Here is a 15660-nt window from a genome sequence, read left to right on the forward strand (position 1 = left end):
TTCCCCAGCACGCTCGTCTGCCCCAATCAGGCTTCCAGATGAGTTCGCCGGTTCGTCTCACGGCGAGTCTGGCTTCTTGTTCGGAGCTCACGAAGATGATGAGCTCTCGAGCGCAGCATCGGAGAGCGGGCTTGTCCAGTCAGATGCAGAAGCCTCAGCTGGGCTTCCCCCTTCGGGGACGATCGCCCAGCCACAGGCCGATGCCGAAATGACGGACATGCTTTCCCGGGCGGCCGCGGGTGTCGGGTTAGAGCGGAACCCTCCGCTCTCCCCTGAACCCTTGTGACTTGATGAATGGTTTCTGGGCTCGCGGCGCTGCTCAAAGCAGCTCAAAGCAGCTGGTAAGAAGACCACTCCATCCCCCAGTGGAGGGCCGGGTGGAAAATCTTTTGTTGCCTTTTTGTTTGATTTTGCCGCACACCCAAGTGGCTGCGGTACCCAACAGTTCAGCAAAAGTGCGTCTTCCTTCCTCCCTGGGTCACATACCCAGGGTGTGTACGGTCGTCACCACGACTTCCGTCCACGGGCATTTTCTTGCAGGATTGGCGCTCCAGCGGTGGCCTTTCCACCCGAGTGCCCAGCTGTGGCACACAGCTACCCCTGATGTGGCAGTCTCCATGAGTTACGAGGACAGGCCTCTTCCTCTCCGTCCCAGGCTGTTCCGGGGGTGGTCACAAGGAGCTAGGTAAGTGCTTCGATGTCCCTAGACTCAGCACGGCCACGACATGCTGTGGCACCTCACGCTCCGCCCCGCCGCGAGGCCCCACCTGCCGTTGTCCCCTTGGTCCCCCTCGCGCGGAATTTGGACGCGTGGCTAGCGCTTTCAAATCCGTCACGATCCGGACCGTCCGACTCGGCTACATGATTCAATTCACCAGGCGCCCGCCCAGGTTCAGCGGTATTCACTTCACCTTGGTAAAGGGCGAAAATGCTGCCACTCTGCGCACGGAGATCGCTACCCTCCTACGGAAGGACGCGATAGAACCTGTCCCTCCAGCCGAGATGAAGAAAAGGTTTTACAGCCACTACTTCATCGTACTGAAAAAAGTCGGTGGGTTGCGGCCAATCTTGGACCTGCGAGTACTGAACCGGGCTTTACACAGACTCCCGTTCAAGATGCTGACGCAAAAACGCATTCTGGCGAGGGTCCGGCATCAAGATTGGTTCGCGGCGGTAGACCTGAAGGATGCGTACTTCCACGTCTCGATCCTTCTTTGACACAGACCCTTCCTGCGGTTCGCGTTCGAGGAGTCAGGCGTTTCAGTACAAAGTCCTCCCTTTCGGCCTGTCCCTGTCTCCTCACGTCTTTACGAAGATCGCAGAGGCTGCCCTTGCCCCGTTAAGGGAGGTGGGCATTCACATTCTCATCTATCTCGACGACTGGCTAATCCTAGCTCACTCTCGAGACATGTTGTGCGCACACAGGGACCTGGTGCTCTCACACCTCAGCTGACTAGGGCTTCGGGTCAACTGGGAAAAGAGCAAGCTCCTCCCGGTTCAGAGCATCTCTTTTCTCGGTTTGGAGTTGGACTCAGTCTCCTTGACGGCACGCCTTACGAACAAGCGCGCCCAGTCGGTGCTGGCCCGTTTAAAGGCGTTCAAACAGCCTCGGCAGTGGCCACCCCGCTCGGGTTGATGCATATGAGGCCGCTTCAGCACTGGATCCAGACTCGAGTCCCGAGACGCGCATGGCGCCACGGGACACATCGTGTGGCCATCACGTCGTCTGTCACTGTCTTTTCATCCCTTGGACTGACCTCTCGTTTCTACGAGCAGGTGTTCCTCTAGAACTGGTCTCCAGGCGCGTCATGGTCATGACAGACACCTCCAAAACGGGCTGGGGCGCTGTATGCAATGGGCACACAGCTGCCGGCCTCTGGACGGGTCCGTGACTGCACTGGCACATCAACTGCCTCGAGTTGTTGGCAATTCTGCTTGCCCTGCGGAGGTTCCGGCCATTGATCCAGGGCAAGCATGTGTTAGTTCGGACAGACAGCACGGCAACGGTAGCATATGTCAACCGCCAAGGCGGTCTGCGCTCTTGTTGTATGTCACAACTCGCCCGCCGTCTCCTCCTCTGGAGTCAGCAGCACTTCAAGTCACTGCAAGCCACTCACATCCCGGGCAACCTTATCACTACAGCGGACGCGCTGTCATGGCAGGTTACCCTCAGGGGAGAGTGGAGACTCCACCCTCAGGTGGTCCAGCTGATTTGGAGTCAATTCGGACGGGCACAGGTGGACCTGTTTGCCTCCCAAGAATCCTCCCACTGCCCGCTCTGGTACGCCCTCACTGAGGCTCCCCTCGGCATAGACGCGCTGGCACACAGCTGGCCCCCTGGCCTACGCAAATATGCATTTCCCCCAGTGAGCATGCTTGCACAGACCCCGTGCAAGGTCAGGGAGGATGAGGAGCAGGTCGTCCTGGTAGCACCCTACTGGCCACCCAGATGTGGTTCTCGGACCTCACACTCCTCGTGACAGCTCCCCCTGGCGAATTCCCCTGAGGAAGGACCTTCTTTCTCAGGGACGGGGCACCCTCTGGCACCCATGCCCAGACCTCTGGAATCTCCATGTCTGGCCCCTGGACGGGACATGGAAGACCTAAGCTGTCTACCACTCACTCAGGCTAGGGCCCCCTCTACGAGGTGCCTGTATGCCTTTAAGTGGCGTCTGTTCGCTAAGTGGTGTTCTTCCCAATGTGAAGACCCCCAGAGATGCGCAGTCGGATCAGTGCTTTCCTTCCTGCAGGAGAGGCTGGAAGGGAGGCTGTCCCCTTCCACCTTGAAGGTGTATGTTGCCGCCATAGCAGCACACCACGACTCAGTCGACGGTAAGTCCTTAGGGAAGCACGACCTGATCATCAGGTTCCTAAGAGGCACCAGGAGGCTCAAGGGATCTCTCCGTAGTTCTTCAGGGTCTACAGAGAGCCCCCTTTGAGCCTTTGCAGTCAGCTGAGCTTAAGGCACTCTCCTTGAAGACTGCCCTCCTGACTGCGCTCACTTCCATCAAGAGGGTAGGTGACCTGCAAGCGTTCTCTGTCAGCAAAACGTGCCTGGAGTTCGGTCCGGGTTACTCTCACGTGATCCTGAGACCCCGTTTGGGCATTGTGCCCAAGGTTCCCACCACCCCTTTTAGGGACCAGGTGGTGAACCTGCAAGCACTGCCCCAAGAGGAGGCAGACCCAGAACGTCCAACACCTTTGCAAGGTTCTACAACCTCCGGGTGGAACCGGTTTCGTCCCAGGTAGTGGCACGCAACACAAGTGGATAAGCCCGGGATAGCTGGCCGGGTGTATGGCTTGCACATAGCGCCTTCCACCTCCCTTGGAGCTGAAGATGTACGGCATTAATTCCCAGTAGTGTTCACAAACTTTGTTCACTGGTTGACTTCCTCCGAGCAGTCGAGTTTTCAGAGAGACTCACTGCCGGCCCAGTACACGTGCTAATTAAGAGTCCTGTTCTGGGGTAGGTGCTCCGCATGTGGCGGTTCCCTGTAAGGCTAACCCCATGCGATATATATCTTCTGCTACTTCGTTTCCCTGTTGGCAAACTGCATCTTCCTTGGGCAGAGCCCCTCTGCCCCAGTCTCCATGTTTGTAGTAACTCCTCCCCCATTGGGCAGGATCTACCTTGAAGACTCTCCACATGGTTGGAAAGACCATGTGACGTATTCTTCCACTTAAATACCCACCCCCTCCCTTTGAGTGAGGTGTGGTCTCTGCTGTGTCTTCCCCTTGCGAGGGACACCCCCCGACTAGACCTGGCGGCCCAATTGGATATTCCCCCTTCTTTTTTAGAGATTGGAAAAAAAGAAGGGGAAAAGAGGCCACGACTGGGTTAAGCCTGTCTCTATCTTTTGGGTAGTCGACTTGTCCCCAAAAAGGGCCATTCGACACTCATAACTATGTTGGGGGAGGTTACGTGTCAACCTGATGTGCTGGCTATGAGGCACACAGTAGTCTGCCCACCACACACCGCCAGTTCACGTAACACAGTTCAGCCAATTATGGCGTTTCGTATAGGGACCCTAGTGTCACTACATCGACACAACGTCAAGTGAGTGACAGATAGGGAATGTCATGGTTACTTGTGTAACCTCCATTCCCTGATGGAGGGAACAAGATGTTGTGTCCCTCTTGCCACAACGCTGAACTACCCGCTGAAATGGCTGGACCTTATATCGGCTCCTCAGCATAAAACCTGAATGAGTGGTTGCATACCAGCTCTTTTATACCCGTATGTCCGGGGGAGTGGCATGCAAATACCACTCGCCAATTTTCATTGGCCTTTTATCAAAGACCAGAGGTGTCTCAGGCTCCCAAGACTGACCCCTAGTGTCACTACATCGACACAGCGTCTCATTCCCTCCATCAGGGAACGGAGGTTACACAAGTAACCATGACGTTTATTTTTCTGGCCTTATTGGCAAATCGTTTTTTCTTCTTTTAAGCATAAACCACAAAAAATTAGTTAGATTTCTCTGAAAACAAGACTTAAGGCCTTATTTTAAGAGTGCTAGCTTTAAGCATGGCACTATATGACACTAGTCATACACACACAGTGAAGTTTTGATATTTTTGTGCAAGTATGCACTTAGTCTAGGCGCAAGTGGGTCTGACTAAATTGCTTGCGGTAATACGTTAATGGGTTGGATCAAGTGCAATTTAATTTGGAGGTTCTTCTCCAGATATTGCACCGTCTGCGTGCTATTATATAGTCCATTCCCTTTCAAGCACCAATGATATAAACAAAGACAGCACATTTATAAGAAGTTGGTAGTGTAAATGGACTGTATGCAGTGAATTAGAAGAATAGAAATATCGACCACCCCTGGAGTCACGAGTTTGAATCCAGGGTGCCCTGAGTGACTCCAGCCACGTTTCCTAATCAGCCAAATTGGCCCGGTTGCTAGGGAGGGTAGAGTCACATGGGGTAACCTCCTCGTGATCATGATTAGTGGTTCTCGCTCTCAATGGGGTGCGTGGTAAGTTGTGCGTGGATCGCGGAGAGTTGCATGAGCCTCCACATGCTGTGAGTCTCCGCAGTGTCATGCACAACGAGCCACGTGATAAGAGGCGAGGATTGACTGTCTCAGAAGAGGAGGCAACTGAGACTTGTCCTCCACCACCTGGATTGAGGTGAGTAACCACGCCACCGCCAGGACCTACTAAGTAGTGGGAATTGGGCATTCCAAATTGGGAGAAAAGGGGATAAAAAATAAATAAAAAATAGAAGAATAGAAATACGGACACGCTCCTATTACATGGGATTTGGATGTACACTGAATGTCAGGATTGGAATGTATGCTCCGTTAAATTATAGAGGATGTATGCATTATAAATAGCTTACATCTACTGACACACAAATCATGGCTAGTATTAATAGTGATTCATCACTTCTTCTGCTCAATTTTGATTTTGAACAATTAAATTCATTTAGAGAAACATGAAAATGTTTTAACAAAAAGAATTGTAAATTGAAAATTACACTTCAAATTAAACAAAAATATAATCAAAGTAATGAAATGGTCCACCAGCCTCTTGTGCAGTGGCTTAAAAATCACAATGACAAAAGGTTGAAAAATACCAATACAAATTAAATCATAAATACAATTGTAAATATAATTATAATATTAATATTTGAAAAATAAATCATGGCCTATAGATAGTTTATCACTAATCTCATAAATTTTAGCTTCACTATATTTTCAGAGTTCATGTACATGAATTTTAGTACCACCTGCTGGTGGAATCTCCAAACCGCAAATACAGGAACTGCGCTGAAAACAGACCTGCTTTTGAAACGTCTTAGCGCAGTGACCTTTTTCTCAGGAAAATAGGAAAATGCACTTTTTGCCACTTCTTTAACATACAATACACACACAGTTTGCGCATATACACCCACAGATAGAGCAAACACTCCCACCCACGGCCACTTGCGCTTGGCACGGTCATGAAAATTTTATAGGATGTACAGTAGCGCATGGTTGCGCACTCACAAAAACAGAGCCCTTAATATTTTAATATCTCACATAATCTTTTCTTGTTTTAAGAATGTTAAGTTCTATATCTGTCACTCACTCGACGTTGTGTCGATGTGGTGATACTAGGGGTCACTCTTGGGAGCCAGAAACACCTCTGATCTTTTGAAAAAAAGGCCACTGAGAATTGGCGAGTGGAATTTGCATGCCACTCCCCCGGACATACAGGTATAAAAGGAGCTGGTATGCAACCACTCATTCAGATTTTCTCTTCAGAGCTGAGTGGTTGCATTTAGTGCACTTAATTCAATGCCTCTTAGAAGAACTCACCTCGCTAAAGACTGCTGGATTTGATGGTGCATTTCAGCGGCTTCTCCCCCTCTGTGCCTGTGCAGTGCAGAGAATGCCCCTGGGCGCTTCGGCAGAGCAAAATAAAGAGTATATTCTGAAAAGAGTATATTTTCCATTCTCGACAGTGAAGAAGCAGACAGAAGCTATAAAGCACATCCTGCCCCAGCGCGGCTCAAGATCCCGCACCCCATCTGCTCATCGCCAAGGCTGTCTCCCTGCAGCAACATCTCCGGCTCCGCCACAGCCCGCCCCTGTGGCCAGCCCCAGCGTGCAGCCCATCGTTGGAAGCAGATGCCACCTGTCTCACGGCCGGCTGCCAAGAACCCGAGGAAGGCTTCGAAGCACCCCTGAGATGGACGACCCAGGGGCAAGGAGACCCATTCCTCTGGAGCTGGTGCACAGACCACTCCATCCCCCGGTGGAGGGCCGGGAGGAGAATCTTTTGAGACTCCTCCTCCCCCCTCCTCGGCCAATCTCATGGTGGGCAGCAGGAGCCAGGTAAGAGCTTCGATGTCCCTCGACTCAGCACGGCCACGGGGCTCGAGTCCCCTTGACGTGGCACCTCGAGCTCCGCCCCGCTGCGAGGCCCTACCCGCCGGTACGTCACGATTATCCTTTTGGTCCCCCTCGCCCGGAATTTGGACGCGTGGCTCGTGCTTTCAAACCCATCGTGATGGCTGACCCGGACAGTCCGACTCAGCTACGCGATTCAGTTCACCAGGTGCCCACCAGGGTTCAGCGGCGTCCGTTTCACCTCGGTGAAATGCGAGAATTCTGCTACCTTGCATGCGGAGATCACAACCCTCCTGAGCAAGGGTGCGATAGAGCCTGTCCCTCCAGCTGAGATGAGGAAAGGGTTCTACAGCCCTCACTTCATCATACTAAAGAAAGGCGGTGGGTTGCGACCAATCTTGGACATGCGAGTACTGAACTGGGCTTCGCACAGACTCTCGTTCAAGATGCTGATGCAAAAACACATTCTAGCGAGCGTCCAACATCTACATTGGTTCACGGTGGTAGACCTGAAGGACACATACTTCCACGTCTCGGTCCTACCTCGACATAGACCCTTCCTGCGGTTTGCCTTCAAGGGCCAGGCATACCAGTACAAGGTCCTCCCCTTCGGCCTGTCCTTGTCCCCTCACGTCTTCACGAAGGTCATGGAGGCAGAACTTTCCTTGCACAGGGTCTGTGCAAGTAGGCTTACTGGGGGAAATGTATACTTGTGTAGTCCAGGGGGCCAGCTGTGTGCCAACGCCTCTATACCGAGAGGTCCCTTGGTCAGGGCGTACCAAAGCAGGCAGTGGGAGGATTCCCAGGAAGCAAACAGGTCTACCTGTGCTCGACCGAATCGACTCCAAATCAGCTGGACCACCTGAGGGTGGAGTCTCCACTCTCCCCTGAGGGTAACCTGATGTGACAGCGCGTCCACTGCAGTGTTGAGGTCGCCCGTGATGTGAGTGGCTCATAGTGACTTGAGGCACTGCTGACTCCAGAGGAGGAGACGGTGGGTGAGTTGTGACATGCAATGGGAGTGTAGACCGCCTTGGTGGTTGATGTAAGCTACCATCGCTGTGTTGTCTGTCCGGACCAACACGTGCTTGCCCTGGATCAATGGCCAAAACCTCCGCAAGGTGAGCAGTACTGCCAACAACTCTAGGCAGTTGATGTGCCAATGCAGCCGTGGGCCAGTCCAAGAGCCAGCAGCTGTGTTCCCGTTGCATACGGCGCCCCAGCCCATCTTGTAGGTGACTGTTGTAACCACGACATGCCTGGAGACCTGCTCTAGGGGAACCCCTGTCCATAGAAATGCCAGGTTGGTCCAAGGGCTGAAGAGGAAGCGACAGACCGGCATGATGGTCACGTGATGTGTCCCGCGGCACCATGACCATCTCGGGACTCGAGTCCAAAGCCAGTGCTGAGGCGGTCTCATATGCATCAATCCGAGCGGTGTGGCCGCCGCTGAGGATGCCATATGCCCCAGGAGTCTCTGTTGTTTCAGTGTTTCAGTGGAACCACTGTTCTCCATCTGAATGCCTTCAGACAGTTCAGCACCGACTGTGCGTGCTCATTCATGAGGCATCATCAAAAATGAGTCTGGGAGGAGGGGGCGGGGGAGGCAACTCTCTCCAATATTTTGAATCTGGACTGCAGTACCCATTTTAAATGCTTGATGTCAGTGTTACATATTGCTCCTTTAAGCTTTAAACTTTCAATTGAATAAATATTCACCTTCCAAACGTCCTGGTTACTTGTGTAACCTCCGTTCCCTGATGGAGGGAACGAGATGTTGTGTCGATGTAGTGACACTAGGGGTCACTCTTGGGAGCCCAAAACACCTCTGGTCTTTGATAAAAGGCCAATGAAAATTGGCGAGTGGTATTTGCATGCCACTCCCCAGGACATACTGTATAAAAGGAGCTGGTATGCAACCACTCATTCAGGTTTTATGCTGAGGAGCCGAGACAAGGTCCAGCCATTTCAGCGGGTAGTTCAGCATTGTGGCAGGAGGGACACAATGTCTCATTCCCTCCATCAGGGAATGGAGGTTACGCAAGTAACCAGGACGTTCCCTATCTGTCACTCACTTGATGTTGTGTCTATGTAGTGACACTAGGGGTCCCTATACGAAACGCCGCAACTGGCTGAACTGTGTTACGCGAACTGGCAGTGTGTGATGGGCAGACCACTGTGTGCCTCGTAGCCTGCGCACCAGGCCGACACGTAACCTCTCCCAACATAGTTATGAGTGTCGAACGGCCCTTTGGGGACAAGTCGACTACCCAAAAAAATAGAGACAGGGGGAGGACACTGCGGAGACCACACCTCACCCTAAGAGAGGGGGGGATATTTAAGTGGAAAAATACATCACATGGTCTTGCTGACCATGTGGAGAGTCTCATGGTAGATCCTACCCAACGGGGAGGAGTTGCTACAAACATGGAGACTGTGGCAGAGGGGGCTCTGCCCAAGGAAGATGCAGTTTGCCAACAGGGAAACGGATTAGCGGAAAATATTCATCGCATGGGGTTACCTTACAGGGAACCGCCACATGAGGAGCACCTACCCCAGGACAGGGCTCTTAGTTAGCACATGTACTGGGCCGGCAGTGAGTCTCTCCGAAAACTCGACTGCCACAGTGCTTGGAGGAAGTCAACCAGGGAACATAGTTTGTGAACACTACTGGGAATTAATGGCACACGTCTTCAGCTCAGAGTAGGTGAAAGGCGCTATGTGCAAGTGATATACCCGGCCGGCCATCCCGGGCTTATCCGCTTGTATTGCGTGCCACTACCTGGGACGAAACCGGTTCCACCCGGAGGTTGTAGAACCTTGCAAAGGTGTTGGATGTTGCCCAGCCCGCTGCTCTACAAATGTCTGTTAGAGAGGCACCCCTGGCCAGGGCCCGTAGCCCTACTGGGGGCGGCACGTCCTGGGTGAAATATGCCATAGCTATGGCGTCAATGAGCCAGTGGGCGATCCTCTGCTTGGAGACAGCACTTCCTTTCTGCTGTGCACCAAAGCAGACAAAGAGCTGCTCAGAGATCCTAAAGCTCTGCGTGCGATCCAAATAGATGCGTAAAGTACACACTGGACACAGCAACGACAGGGCTAGGTCTGCCTCCTCCTGGGGCAGTGCTCGCAGGTTCACCACCTGGTCCCTATAAGGGGTCATGGGAACCTTGGGCACATAGTCCGGTTGGGGTCTCAGGATCACGTGAGAGTAGCCCGGACCAAAATCCAGGCAAGTTTCACTGACAGAGAACGCTTGCAGGTCTCCTACCCTCTTGATGGAAGTGAACGCAGTCAGGAGGGCAGTCTTCAAGGAGAGTGCCTTAAGCTCAGCTGACTGCAAAGGCTTGAAGGAGGCTCTCCGTAGACCCTCCTGGCACCTCTCAGGAACCTGACGATCAGATCGTGCTTCTCTAAGGACTTACCGTCCATTGTGTCATGGTGTGCTGCTATAGCAGCAATGTACACCTTCAAGGTGGCCTCGTAGAGGGGGCCCTAGCCTGAGTGATCGTGTCTACTACCACGGGTGGTAGACCGCTTAGGTCTTCTGCATCCCATCCAGGGGCCAGACATGGAGATTCCAGAGGTCTGGTCACGGGTGCCAGATGGTGACCCGTCCCTGAGAAAGAAGGTCCTTCCTTAGGGGAATTCACCGGGGGGGGCTGTCGCGAGGAGCGTGAGGTCCAAGAACCACGTCTGGGTGGGCCAGTAGGGTGCTACCAGGACGACCTGCTCCTCGTCCTTCCTGACCTTGCACAGAGTCTGTGCAAGTAGGCTTAATGGGGGAAACGCATATTTGCGTAGGCCGGGAGGCCAGCTGTGTGCCAGTGCGTCTATGCCGAGGGGTGCCTCGGTCAGGGCGTACCAGAGCGGGCAGTGGGAGGATTCTTGGGAGGTGAACTGGTCTACCTGTGCCTGTCCGATTCGACTCCAAATGTCCGATTTGACTCCAAATGGTTCATGTTCAAAGAACATGAACCATCCACAAACACTGCCTCCGTGTGGGTCACGCCCAGACACGAAAGACCAGGAATAACACAATTGGAAAGGCATCTTTAAAAAGACACGTCTTTAAAAAGACGTTCCGTGTGTGCCGCTCTTTTAGAGAAAAATACACTTTCAGAAAATATACTCTCTTTTTTCTGCTGAAGCGCCCAGGGGCGTTCTCTGCAGTGCACCAGTGCAGAGGAGGGAGAAGCCGCTGAAATGTGCCGTCAGATCCAGCAGAGGTGAATGAACAGTCGTGAGAATTCAGTTCAATGAGCATGACCGTTTGGCTCTGAAGAGAAAATCTGAATGAGTGGTTGCATACCAGCTCCTTTTATACCCGTATCTCCAGGGGAGTGGCATGCAAATACCTCTCGCCAATTTTCATTGGCCTTTTATCAAAGACCAGAGGTGTTTCGGGCTCCCAAGGGTGACCCCTAGTGTCACTACATCGCCACAACTTCGAGTGAGTGACAGATAGGGAACTTCAGTTCCAAAATATTTCAAAGTAAAAAAGTAACATGTTGGGGCCTGGGTAGCTCAGCAAGTAAAGATGCTGACTACCACACCTTGAGTCTCAAGTTCTAATCCAGGGCTTGCTGAGTGACTCCAGCCAGGCTTCCTAAGCAACCAATTGGTCCGGTTGCTAGGGTGGGTAGAGTCATGTTGGGTTAACCTCCTCGTGGTCGCTATAATGTGGTCCTCGCTCTCTGTGGGGCGCGTGGTGAGTTGTGCATGGATGCCGCGGAGAATAGCGTGAAGCCTCCACACGCGCCACATCTTAGCGGTAACGCGCTCAACCAGCCACATGATAAGATGCGCGGTTTGACGGTCTCAGACGCAGAGGCAACTGAGATTCGTTGTCCGCCACCTGGATTGAGGCAAGTCACTACGCCACCACGAGGACTTTGAGCACATTGAGAACTGGGCATTCCAAATTTGGGAGATAAATATCATGTTAGCATACTTAGCTCCAAAGAGTTATCGCATTTGTAGCACACTTAACACCATATTATTGGTCACCTTAGGACACTAGAATCAGTTTGTTTGAGTATGTTTGTGTGTTTTTTCAGCACGGTCAGACCCCTCTTCATCTGGCAGCTGAGAACGATCACTCTAAGGTGGTGAAGCTGTTTCTGAGGCACAGACCAGAGTTAGCCACACTAGCTAACGTGGAGGGCGTGACTTGCACACACATCGCTGCGGCTAAAGGCAGTGTGGCCGTCATTAAAGAACTGCTCACGTTTACTCAAAGAGGACTACTCACCCTCAACAACAAGGTACGGAAGTCAACGGTTAAAGATAGGTCACTGATAACCATTGCATAAAATACAATGAATTATAATTGCAATGCTCTTGCTATATCCGCAGGCTAACGGCTTGAGTCCGCTGCATTTAGCTGCTGCTGGCGGTCATATGGAGGTGGTGAAAGTTCTTCTGGAGGCCGGAGCTTCAGTGACATTGGAGGACGTAGTGAGTTAGAAAGAATGAGACACATTTGAGGCAGCATAATTAAGTTCCCTTCCTTTTGAACAGCCTTCAGTCAGACACATTTTTACTTATTGCTTCGGGGTTTACACGTCATTATTTGTATGTGTTTTGTTTTCATTTTTTTCACACCGGTCCATTTTAACGATTTCGGTTTTACCTGGCCCAAAATGGTGAGTTACAACAAAACAAACTGTGATTGGTCACTGTACATTTCATTCAGACAGTATGTTCCTGTCTAACCCTGTGGTTTTCAGGAGGGGATGACTGCCGTACACCTGGCTGCCAAGAATGGACACACACATATTCTGGAGGTGCTCAAAGCCAGCGTTTCACTCAAGATTCATAGCTCAAAGGTGTGTTTTTTTTAAATTAATTAACTTTTATTTCATTTGATGAATCTTATTTTTCATCTCACTGAATCATATGTGTGTGTGTGTGTGTGTATAGACAGGGTTATCAGCTCTGCATGTGGCAGCGTGTTTTGGTCAGGTGGATTTTGTGAGAGAAATCCTGACTGAAGTTCCCGCTACGATCCGCAGTGAATTTCCCGCTAACCGCAGCAGTAGTGGAGGCAAAAACGACGTGATATGTCAACAGCCGTTAATTGAGGTAATACGACTTTGCAATCTAACTGAAACATAGCTATATCTTATGGAGGCCCTGAACCGCATCGGAAAATAAGTCACTAGGTAAAAAATGTGTTTTAAGTGTCTTAGTGTCTTCCTGAGCCTTTGTCCTACATATATCCTATATATATTTAAATGTTTTCTCTTTCTCTCCTTAATTTTTTTCTCTCTCTAAAAAAAAAGATTTCTCTCAAAAAACATTTTTCTCTCAAAAATAAATTCTCTACATTTTTTCTCCTTTAGAGAGTAAAACAAATTTGAGAGAAAACATTTTTAGAGATAAAAAAAAAAAAAAAAGGATTTTACAGAGAATTAAAACATTTTAGAGAGAGGAAAAAAATGTAGATGGAAGAAAAAAATATTTGTAGGACATAGGCTCAGGAAGGCACTAAGACACCTAAAAAAAAAAAAAAAAAATCAACGCAGTGAATTAATTGTTTTTTTCATACTGAGGTTCAAGGCTTCTGTAACATCTCTACACTACAAATAACAGTGCAATAATGTTTACATTTTTATCAATTGGAAAAACAATATGACTTTGGAACAAGACAAAACAAACAATTATTAATATACTTATCTAATGCATTTGTTTTCTCTCAGATACATTTATTTTAAGGATGTTTAGTTTGTTTACTGATAAAAAGGCATAGATCCTGATGGAGAAAAGGATTTTTTTGCAGTGAGGGCATTCGGTATTAAGTTTTACACCTACATAAATGAATAGTACTTTTGTAAATCAGTGTAAAGTGATGTACGCTCACATAAGATGAAGACTCAGTCATATCAATAGCCTTGGAAAAGCTGTTTTATTTTATAAAAAGTGTGGTCTCATGGTGGAGGGGCTTTACAGTGTGACAAATGTAGTCAGATTCACAAATGAATGACTTTTATGAGTCGGTTGTTTTGAAGAATCGTTTAAAAAGTCTCACAAACTCACAAGATATTGTTATGAATCAGTCTTAAATAGTTTTGTTATATAATAAATGGTATTTTAATAAGAAAAACATTAAAGTACTTTACAAAAATGTTATTATTTTATATCCGGTTACAAAAATGTATTCTTTTGAGTCTGTTCTTTAAAGAAATCGTTTAGAAAGACTCACAAACTCATAAGATATTGATATGAATCAGTTTTGAATGTTTTGTTATATAATAAATGGTATTTAAATAAGAAAAACATTAATATATGTTTAAAAATTTGTATTATTTTATATTTGGCTGCAAACATTTTATTGTTTTTGTATGGGTTCTTTTAAAGAATCATTCAAAATGACTCACAAACTCAAAAGATAATGATATGAATCAGTATTGAAGAGATTTGTTACATAATAAATTGTATTTTAATAAGAAAAACATTCAAATGTGTTACAAAAATGTTATTACTTCTTTATTCGTTTACAAAAATATATTATTTTGAGACGGTTCTTTTAAAGAATCATTTAAAATGACTCACAAACTCAAAAGATAATGATATGAATCAGTTTTGAAGAGATTTGTTACATAATAAATTGTATTTTAATAAGAAAAACATTCAGATGTGTTACAAAAATTGTATTACTTCTTTATTCGTTTACAAAAATATATTATTTTGAGACGGTTCTTTTAAAGAATCGTTTAAAAAGACTCCCAAGATATTGATATGGACCAGTTTTGAAAGTTTTGTTATATAATAAATGGTATTTTAATTACAAATATAAAAATAAAATATGTTACAGAAATAGTATTAATTTGTTTAAGATGTAGATTGAATCAATTCTGGTCACTGTTTTTGTAGGACTGACCAGTATGTGACAATTCTCTACTAGGTCTTCATGTTGTTTATTAAGTCTATGTTAGTTGTCCCACTGTTTTTGTGTGTGTTTGTGTGTGTTCAGTCAGGTTATACTCCTCTACACCTGGCGGCTCAGTCGGGTCATGAGAATGTGGTTCGGTTGTTGTTGAATTCTCCTGGAGTTCAGGCTGATGCGGAAACAGTCATACAGGCAAGAAACCCAAACCACTAACACGGTTTGAACCCCAGCAGTTTAACACAGTTCTGACCGACCCCGTCATGTGTTATAGGGATCCACCCCTCTCCACCTGGCGGCTCAGGGCGGACACACAGCTGTGGTTGGTCTGTTGCTCAACAGGTCTGGATCTATGTTGCATCTGATGGACAGACGCGGCTGTACCTGTCTTCACCTGGCCGCCGCACACGGGCACGTGTCCATGCTGAGAGTTCTGCTGGGACAGGGAGCCGAAATCAACCATACAGATAAGGTGAGGAAAAACCTGAATGAGACTGGTACTTTAAATGTTAAGAAAAATAACAAATGATATCACATGCTTTTGTTCAGAGTGGCTGGACTCCGCTGCACTATGCTGCTAAAGCGGGCTGTCTGGATGCCGTGTCATTCCTGGTGGAGAGAGGCGCGTCGGCATGTGTGGAGTGTCATGCTAGAAAGACTCCATTGCAGTACGCTGCTCAGGAGAACCACGAGTCCACTGTCATATTCCTGCTCAGACAAGAGAAGAACACGCTATGTCTACTGGATGACAAGAAGGTGAGTCTTATCATGTCTTCCATCTGTCATTCTGTCTCACCCTCATATCAGAACACAAAAGTGGAATTTAGATTAGTCTGTACATTATGGCTGGTGTTCTGTACTGTAAATCCTTTTTATTAGAATGACGGTAAAGTGCCTAAAGAAGAGTGAGAACAACGGATCTTA

At 48.6% G+C, this 15660-nt stretch overlaps 1 protein-coding gene across 1 annotated transcript in view; it reads left to right on the plus strand.

Annotated features, from left to right (window-relative positions):
• The window catches only part of LOC127420675 (serine/threonine-protein phosphatase 6 regulatory ankyrin repeat subunit B-like), a 69585-nt gene that overhangs the window by 44963 nt on the left and 8962 nt on the right, over positions 1 to 15660 (plus strand). The window contains exons 19-25 of the mRNA XM_051663125.1: positions 11906 to 12112; positions 12204 to 12305; positions 12578 to 12676; positions 12771 to 12932; positions 14824 to 14931; positions 15011 to 15208; positions 15286 to 15492. Coding sequence (XP_051519085.1) covers positions 11906 to 12112; positions 12204 to 12305; positions 12578 to 12676; positions 12771 to 12932; positions 14824 to 14931; positions 15011 to 15208; positions 15286 to 15492 — 1083 coding nt within the window. The remainder of the gene's footprint in view (positions 1 to 11905; positions 12113 to 12203; positions 12306 to 12577; positions 12677 to 12770; positions 12933 to 14823; positions 14932 to 15010; positions 15209 to 15285; positions 15493 to 15660) is intronic.

Source organism: Myxocyprinus asiaticus, chromosome 30 (assembly GCF_019703515.2).
Source record: "Myxocyprinus asiaticus isolate MX2 ecotype Aquarium Trade chromosome 30, UBuf_Myxa_2, whole genome shotgun sequence".
Classification (NCBI taxonomy): Eukaryota; Metazoa; Chordata; class Actinopteri; order Cypriniformes; family Catostomidae; genus Myxocyprinus; species Myxocyprinus asiaticus.